This window comes from Berghia stephanieae, chromosome 5, assembly GCF_034508935.2.
Source record: "Berghia stephanieae isolate SIO BIC M18660-M18661 chromosome 5, UCSD_Bste_1.3, whole genome shotgun sequence".
Classification (NCBI taxonomy): Eukaryota; Metazoa; Mollusca; class Gastropoda; order Nudibranchia; family Aeolidiidae; genus Berghia; species Berghia stephanieae.
In genome coordinates, this window is record NC_088364.1 from 42354664 (window position 1) to 42364663 (window position 10000).

The following is a 10000-nucleotide window of genomic DNA, read 5'->3' on the forward strand; positions in this document are numbered from 1 at the left end:
AGACTCGAAGTTGAAGAGCTCAAATCAAAGAACAACAACAACAAAAATTATTTTAAAAATAATTAATTAAAAAAACGATTAGAAGTATAGTGGAGACAAACGTTATTCTGTTGCCATTGTAACTGACTGAAATAATGTGATTCATCAGAATACACTTTAGTTTGTTTGTATTTTGGTTCAATTTGTTTAGTTTCAATTAAACTTTCATACAGTCGACCATGAATATCATTGCAGTCAGATCAATCGACAGCAATAGCACGTGATTTGATTCAGCATGGTAAAAATAAGTTCAAATATGAAACGAAATATTATCTATACCGAATGTGTTACTAATTTCCTCTTTGGAAATCTTTTGCGTTGAAGCAAAAGTATGAAGTATGAAGGCTGGTATCATACCTTCCATCGTGTACTGGAGAGCACGATGTTACCAGCACAAAATAGACAAATTTGTCACTGTCCCTACAACGCTTATTTTCTAGGAAAAAAGACTAGCTAGTCAGAGACCAGAGAACGTTCATGAAATCCGATTTTTTTAGTCACTTGCTCCGCTTAGGCTTAAGACTAGCAAGTCATTTACTAGATTGGTAGGTAAAGAACTAAATCTAGTCCGCGATCATGAAAACGGGTCCATGTCACAAATTGTTGATCAATATCCAATCACACTAATTCAACAGTAAGCTGTTTCCCTCCGTTGCTTTCAATAATGCAAACAACGATAGGAGGCTGTATGCAAAATGAGAAAGCAAAAACACAATAAGGAAATGGAACGATAGGAAAAAACTTTTTTTTTGAATCTATCATTTATTTCAGTTTCATTACCAAAACTATCAAAAGGTAGAAAAAAAAAATGAGAAGAAAAGCAACAAATCAACAAACTAAACTGAAATACTACTTTCAATTTGTTTTGTTGTTTCTTTTTTTAAATTTCGTTTTATCTGTTTCGTTTGTGAATTTGTTTGCTTGTCTTGGATTGTTTTTCTTTTATTAAGGGTGTGTGTGTCGTAAAAAAATTGATACATTAATTTTTTTTATCGTGTTTTTTTAAATTTTGTTTATTTGATTATTTAGTTGTAATCCGATTTTATTAGTAGACCATTTTTATCAATTTATTCAGATATTAAGGCTTGCCGATCCAGAAGGAAACCAACCGAAACCGACCAAGAAACGACTGCCGAACTACCGAAACCGGGGGGTCCCGATAACTCAGTTGATAGAGCACTCGCTTTACATGCAAAGGGACCGAGATCGATCCCGAGTTGTTGTGTTTTTTTTTACCCCCGTCTACTCAGTAGTGAATGGGAATCTGTTAGAGTTGGCGGAAAGTACTTTGCGATAGACTAGCGTCCTATCCAAAGGATAGCAACCAATTGCTTTTGTCCGTTTCACGCTATAGAAACCGGGATAAACTCCGGCTGCATGTACCGAACGGCTCTGAAGGAGTACTTAGGGAACTACCGAAACCGACTGAAACCTGATGCAGAACGAAACCGGTTCTGAAACTTGATGAAGTCCCTGTCTTTTTTCTTTTTCTTTTTCTTTTTTTTTTTTTTTTTTTTTTGTTTTTTTTTTTGTCAGCGAATCCCGGTGTGTTATTGTGGAGAGAACTCGAAGGCCATAATTATATGGTTTTCTGAATTTTATTTTCAAATAGTTGACTGTTGCTTTCGTATATCTGTATTTTTATCAGTTGATTGGATAGGCAATGAGATTCACGCTTGAGATATACGATTCGGGCCTCATTAATATTTTGTAAATTAAAATTGTGAAGTTTTGTAAGCTGGTTGGTCCGTTGGCTTGAACTTGGTGTAATTTTTTTTATATTTTGTTGGGCGATTGGTTAGTCGGTGGTGGCCTGTATTTCTTGGTTGCTAGATTTTAAATTTAATTTATTCATTTATTTTGATAAGTTGGTTGGAAGGTCAGCAATAGGACAGTAACGTCGTGACATCACACCTTCTTTTTGGTCCCAAATCCTTGTAAGTAACCAGCTCTTCGGAATAGGTTACATACATTGGTTCCATAATTTAGAATCATAAGGTGGTATAATTAAAGCACAGTATAATACCAAAATATGCTCTTCTAAATATTTCAGTTTTTAGTTTCTTTTTAAACGCATCTAAATTTTCATTGGGTTTTTCCCACTGGTGCCCACGTCCCCTAGTCTCAGGCTCATTCCCCACTGATACCCACCTCCCATAGTCTCCAGTTCAATCCTTACTGGTGCCCTGCTCCTATAGTCTATGGTTCCTTCCTCCTTGTGTCCACCTCACACAGTTCTGGGTTCACTCACCACTAGTGCCCACCTCCCAGAGTCTCTGGTTCAATCCCCACTGGTGCCCACCTCCCATAGTATCTGGTTCTATCCCCACTGGTGCCCACCTGCTATAGTCTCTGGTTCAATCCCCACTGGTGCCCACCTCCCATAGTCTCTGGTTCACTGCCCACCGGTGCCCACCTCCCATAGTCACTGGTGCTATCCCCACTGGTGCCCGCCTGCTATAGTCTCTGGTTCAATCCCCACTGGTGCCCACCTCCCATAGTCTCTGGTTCACTGCCCACCGGTGCCCACCTCCCATAGTCTCTGGTTCACTGCCCACCGGTGCCCACCTCCCATAGTCTCTGGTTCAATCCCCACTGGTGCCCATCTGCTATAGTCTCCGGGTGGATTTCAGTAGATTTCGGTATTCAGCAGTACCCCGAAAGAGTGTAGGTGATCATTCTCTCTTGTGTCCAGATTGAATAGAAAATTAATCAGTGCCCAAATGCCACAGCAATACATAAGTCAATGATAGAGATGGTAAAAATGTTGGCAGTGTGTACCATATTCCTTGGATGATAAGCTTTGTACTAATGTACAAAATATGTTGACAACATCACATCAAAATTGCTACTTATGGAAAAGAAAATACCATTTACTTTTTAGCCCGCCTTCCTGTGGATTTTCTTTCGTTTCGTATTTTAGTAAATTATTTAATCTCGTGTTTTATACATTTAATAATCGGTGAGCTTAAAAATATGGGTATAATAATAATAATAATAATAATAATAATAATAATAATAATAATAATAATAATAATAATAATAATAATAATAATAATAATAATAATAAATAATAATAATAATAATGATAATAATAATAATAATAATAATAATAATAATAATAATAATAATAATAATAATAATAATAATAATAATAATAATAATAATACTTTATTGCATCCCAAAAAGGAATTTTTTTCGTACAGACGTGTAATAATTTACACAATAAGATAAAAAGATAATGGAAATATGGTGTATATATTTAAAAAAAGGAGCAGCTCCATAACCAGAGCTGCTCTTTATATGAATAATTTCAACACTGTAAAATAGTTAAAACTGTCACTATAAATTGAAAATTTAAAAGATTGCAAAACAAATAAATTAATAAATTAATATTTACCATAGAATTAAACGAGTAAATTCCTTGATATTTACCAAGGAATTTACCCAATGGAAACCGTACGGTGCTCTTATTGGCAAACCAACCAGCGGCCTCGATGAGAAAAATATCCGCCATTTTGATGTTGGCTGGGAATCGCGTTACTATAGTAAACAAGCGCTGATCGGCCGTTCATGAAAACAAGTTGCTGCTCGCTCGTTTAACTCAAAATTATTCAAAACGATCTCTCTAAAATGATATAAATGTGACTTCTTAAGGTTTTCTTCACGGTCAAAACCACACAACATTCTATTAATGATTACGTCCGAGGAAAAAAGGAATATTGACAGGTCGACCGAGAGTTGAATTCGTGAGACGACAAACATCAATGCGAAGTGTAGCCGGAATCAAGCTATTGTTTGTCTTGTCCTATTCTATATAGAGAAAAGGATAAATAGTATAGCCTCGTGTGTGAGTGGTTGCGTGTCATAGTCTTGTTTTTAAATTGTTTCTGTTGTTTATGTGTGTAGTGATGACTCTCTCACACTCAATTTCAATGCCGAAAGAGGAATTCCCGCACACAAGAAAGGGGAATTGGGGTGGTAATTGGCATACATATTGTATAGTATCTAGTTCTAAATAGATAACTGATTAGAATTATATCATGATATATATACACAATGCCAAATACAATTCCGAAGTTTCCTTATTTCAAATGAAGTAAAGCTCCAAAACCTAATGGTAGTGATTGTAGTACTGAGTGTTAGTGAGGTGATGTGGTGTTGGTGGTGGTTGTAGTTGTAGTAGTAATAGTGATGATGATGTGGTGGTGGTGATGATTGTAGTTGTAGTAGTAGTGGTAGTGATGATGATGTGGTGGTGGTTGTAGTAGTAGTGGTAATGGTAATGATATGGTGGTGGTGGTGGTTGTAGTAGTAGTGGTCGTGATGATGATGTGGTGGTGGTGTTTGTAGTAGTAGTGGTAATGATGCGGCTATGTGGTCTAGTAGTATGACACTCGCTTCCGGATCGGAAGGTCCTGGGTTCGAGCCTCGCGCTCGGCGCATAGTTGAGTCCTTGGAAAAGGCTCTTTACTCACATTCTCTCACCGTACTCAGGTGTAAAATGAGTACCTGGCCGTTAACAGAGTTGTCTTTGTCCGAAAAATTGTAATATCGCCTAACAGGCGTCATGTCCCGTCCTACATGTTAAATGTTGACCAGGGACCCCTTGTAAAGCGCTTTGAGAGCACATTTAGTAGATATTGCACTATATAAAGCTCAATTAAAAAAAAAAAATTCAATGATGATGATATGGTGGTGGTGGTTGCAGTAGTAGTAGTGGTAGTGATGATAATGTGGTGGTGGTTGTAGTTGTAGTAGTAGTGATAGTGATGATGATGTGGTGGTGGTTGTAGTAGTAGTGGTAGTGATGATGATGTGGTTGTGGTGGTTGTAGTAGTAGTTGTAATGGTGATGATATGGTGGTAGTGGTGGTTGCAGTAGTAGTGGTAGTGATGACGATGTGGTTGTGGTGGTTGTAGTAGTAGTGGTAATGGTAATGATATGGTGGTAGTGGTGGTTGTAGTAGTAGTGGTAATGGTAATGATATGGTGGTGGTTGTAGTAGTAGTGGTCGTGATGACGATGTGGTTGTGGTGGTTGTAGTAGTATTGATAGTGATGCTATTGTGGTGGTGGTTGTAGTAGTTGAGGTAGTGATGTGGTGGTGGTTGTAGTAGTAGTGGTGGTGGTGGTGGTGGTTGTGGTAGTAGTGGTAATGATTATGATATGGTGGTGGTGGTTGCAGTAGTAGTGGTAGTGATGACGATGTGGTTGTGGTGATTGTAGTAGTGGTAGTGATGATGATGTGCTGGTGGTGTGTAGTAGTAGTGTGGTAGTGATAATGATGTGGGGCTGGTGGTTGTAGTAGTAGTGTTAGTGATGATATTGTGGTGGTGGTTGTAGTAGTAGATGATGTGGTGGTTGGAAAACACATTACAGGTTATTATAATACATGATTACACACATTCTCTAACTTCATTTTTTGACAGCTTCGTTGTGCCATAAATATACGCAACAGTTCTGAAACATTTTATTGTGGATTTTGATATTGTTTGTTGTTTTTCTTGTGTCGTTATGTTGACATAGATACCGAATGAATGGTAATTACTACATTCTCAGCCAACAACAAAATGGCGCTGAATGCTTTCATTGGTGGACACTTTTTAGGCTTCGTACGTATTCTCATTCGTTTAATTCTATGATATTTACATTATTTGAAAGTAAAAAAGCGAAATAATTATATAAAAAATGATTATTGCTTGTTGTTATAAAGCCTAATACTGGACGGCAGAAAATAATTTCGGTTTCTCTCTGATTCTGTTGAAATGGAGAAAGGGCGACACTCCTTCATGACATACTAACTGATGGTCTTAGTGGATGATGCTGGTCATTTATATTTTAGTTATTTTACTATTTCAACATTTCTCGTATAAAAGATCTACATCGTCAACATCAAAATGTTGCATAGCATTTAATGAATTTTTAAAAATATTTGAAGGTATTTTGTTCCTTTCCACCATCACTAGTAACTACCCTGAACCAGGATCTCTCTATATATATCAGAAATGTATAGATTCAGGTGAGGCCGAATTAATCCCTGAATAACTAAGAGAAACTGCAGTGCCCTCCGTACTAAAGTCACAACAAGATCTTGACAGCCTCAAAACTCTGGCCCAGGACCATGACCAATGGAAACAATTAACAACTTGGATGGAGAGTGCAGCTATACTCATCGAGGTTTTAAAAAATATGTGACTGAATCACACTATTCTCAACAAGCGTCGTTCAGACTGCGAGGCTTACTACTGATAATAATAACCATGAGGCCGAAAAAGTATGAATAAACAAAGCAATCTACTTTCACTTTCACTTTCACTTTCACTTCTGATGTGAGCGAAATGCTCGAAACAATATTGTAGAAGTTGATCATAATTATACTTAAAATAATATATATATATATATATATATATATATATATATATATATATATATATATATATATATATATATATATATATATATATATATATATATAAAGATATATATCCATCTAACTAGTACCTATCCCCTTCTCTCTGTCTCTCTCTCTCTCCGTCTCTCTCTCCCTCTCTCTCTCTCTCTCTCTCTCTCTCTCTCTCGTTCTCTCTCTCTCTCTCTCTCTCTCTCTCTCTCTCACACACACACACACACACACCGTCTCTCTCTATTCATCAATCATTTTCCGACCTGTTCTCCAGCTTTTTGTCTCAACTTGATAATTCTACAGCTTGCCTGGCCGTACAACATTTTCTGTTCATTGAGGGCCCAAGCGAGATCGTTCCTTTGCTTTTTATAGTAAGAAGACATATCCACGTTGTTTGATCTGGAAAGAACACAGTGGTATGGTTATTGGGGTTTTGATGATGGCGATGATGATGTTGACGACGACGACGATGATGATGATGTTGACGACGACGACGACGACGATGATGATGATGATGATGATGATGATGATGATGATGATGATGATGATGTGGTGGTGGTGGTGGTGGTGGTGGTGGTGGTGGTGGTGGTGGTGGTGTTGGTGGTGATGATGATGATGATGATGATGATGATGATGATGATGATGATGATGATGATGATGATGATGATGATGATGACAATAATGATGTAGATAACTCACACAAACGATCCATTTGATATGCTTCCTTGATTCATAACAATCATCATCGTCACCAGACCGCAGGTGACGAAAACTCCAATGACAAATCTCTGTTTGGATTGGAAAGTAAAATTCAATAGATAGAATGTGATTCACACCACTCAACTGTTTGTTGTCATTTCTACGAGTAGCTAGCCAGAAAGGCAATCCATCCTTGTCAAATTCCCTCATTAACTGATTTCATGTGACAAGATTACTAACTACAACAGATAGTGTATTGTTGAGTCAAAGCCATCTTTTATGACAGCTGCCGGATTGTGAGCATTTATCCCATTGTTTTGAGGTAATTAGATTGGGAATTATTATGTAACATCATACGATGCAATTCCTTGTCCGAAGTCAAGGAAGCTAAATACAAGGGTTGCCGGGACTTATTTCGGTTCGAAAAGGGGGCACCGCCCATTATGCGCTTGAGTAGGGTTTTGCCATTCCCTCTCTCGATCTTATTAAGCCAGCCAGTTGTTTCCTGACATCGGAAGGCTGGATTGCTGCTATTGTAGGGCCCCATTCTCTAGGCGTTGTTGCCAGCGTTCCCGACACTATATGCGTGGTCTTGCAAAGTTTTACATCAACTTTCTCAATGTTCTTGCTCCTAGCCCACACCGGTGCGCAGTACTCCGCGGTGAAACAGCATAGTGTCGGGGCGGAAGTCCTCAGAAGTGCTTGATCAGCACCCCAAGTTGTTCCCACCAACTTCCGCAGAAGACTGTTGCATTGTCTCTATCTTCTTGGCAACACATTCGAGATGGACCCGATAGGTAAGACGGCGATCCAACGTAGCCCCCAGGTACTTCGCATTCGGCTCATATGGGAGAAGCTTGTCCCCGACATGGACGTTCAGTTTACGGGTATGTCAGTCACTGAATAGATGGAATGCTGAAGCCACTGTTTTTAAGTGTTTATCTTCATGTACCACTTGTCAAAGTAGGATTTGACTCTGGTAACATCCTCACTGGGGAAGCTCTCGAGATGGGTCAAGACTAATTTTGAGTAACGAGTGCCCTGTCGTTCGCGTATCCTAACCTCAGGGAGGAAGTGTTCGGCTTTTCGCTAATTTCGACATTGGTGCAAGAACAGATCCCTGGAGGACTTCATTCCTCAGTTTCCTGATTTTTCTCGTGGTATCTCCTAGGGCGGCATGAAATTAAAGAGAACAACTTTTTGCACTTTATGATTTTTGCAAGTTTGAGCATTAACCCTTTCGCACCAGACCTGAAGTCCATCTGCTCGGGTGGCAAAGGTGCGTTTAGGACTGGCCCCCATCGGTTCAGGAACACACGCTCCAGAAGTGTGTACAGCCAATTCAGAAGTCTGTAACTCCTTCGCCGGTTTCCCTGGCAACAATCTTGTGGAAGCTTCCCTTTTGCAAGGACGCCGGATATGCCTCTGCCAGCCAGGTCCGTGCCTTGGGGCCCAGATGCGTCACCATATCGGGAGATAAGCCCTGCTGATTTCCCCTTCTTAACATTTCAAATGGCTTCACCTGCTTCTGAACGGGGAAGTCCAGTCCGACTCTTCGTCCGCTGGTAACGAGTCCAAAATCGTACATTATGTCTTGCAAAAAAAAAAAAAAAGTATAAAGAACTGAACAAGTGTGTATGAAAGGGCCAGACAAAGCAAGAAGAAATAAAATACAAGAAAAAAAAAAACATCCAAAGAAAAAAAAATCAGCCAACCTCGACTGGGGATCGAATCTCAGACCTTCTGATTACCGGTCAGACAAAGGCTCCCGATAGTTGGCACAATATTAATTCCTGTATTCTTCACAAGGGTAAGCGTTTTACGCTGTGAACCCTCGCTTGCATCAAACAACACATACATTGAACACGAGAGGACAAGGACGAAAACATTTGAGTTGCTCTATATTATTTTTTAAAAATATCAAATTGAGAAAATTAAGGAGCAGGCACCGGTGTAAGATAAATATCTGAACAAGTGTGTATGAAAGGTGCCAGACAAATCAAGAAAGAAGAATACAAGAAAAAAAAACATCCCAAAAAATCAGTCGACCTCGAATAGGGATCGAACCTCAGACTTTCTGATTACTATACACACCTTGTCTAAATACTTGCTGGTCGTCAGTAAAGACCATCCATCCTTGCTCTATTACATCCCGTAATCCTAATAATCTGCCTATACTCCCTACTAATGAAATAGTTATGCCTCGTTTATGTAACATATTCATTACTAGAGTACTCCGTAGACTGGTTACATACACCCTCACACTCCCAATGATTTAGGAATCAAAAGAGGAGAGGGTTTGATGTCACGAATTTTCTTCCCTATCGGTGCAACCATCTCAGGTTTGTGAGTTTTTGAGAAAATGAGGTTTGTTTTAATCAATAACATTTGAAGTTGAAGAACGAGATTTCTGACCAATTTTTTTATGTTAAAAAAAAAAATGTTGGTGTTTTTTTTTTCTTCTTCAGATTATGGTAGTGTTAGCCATGGTATGGTATAATTATAATATGTTATCAGTAGAGTAATGGTCACTCACCGAGGGGCTGGGGTTTTTGTTTCTTGGTCTTTGTGTTCATCAGGCAGGTTAACAAGTTATAGAATTCTATCCATGGGATTAATAAAGTCAGCTTTCTATGTTGATGTACCGGTCAGGTCAGGTGGGATAAGTTGTTAATTATTAATGACAAAGTTATCGTTACAGTCATTTTTCTCTCGTGCCTGATTCAAATTATTTCTACTATGTTGTTTTGACCGAATGCGTTATCGTTTTTTTTTAAACACGCCATATAAAATGAGAACAATAAATGTCCCATCACGTGATTGCAAAAACAAAGCAAAACTAAAATATATTTTGCTCA

The 10000-nt window shown here is 38.5% G+C and overlaps 1 protein-coding gene across 1 annotated transcript in view; it reads right to left on the reverse strand.

The window, feature by feature from the left end:
- Window positions 1–10000, reverse strand: part of LOC144974141 (uncharacterized) — a 41070-nt gene that overhangs the window by 24097 nt on the left and 6973 nt on the right. The window contains exons 2-3 of the mRNA XM_078917047.1: window positions 7143–7231; window positions 6707–6842 (exon numbers count right to left, since the gene is read on the reverse strand). Of these exons, the coding sequence (XP_078773173.1) occupies window positions 6707–6842; window positions 7143–7231 (225 nt within the window). The remainder of the gene's footprint in view (window positions 1–6706; window positions 6843–7142; window positions 7232–10000) is intronic.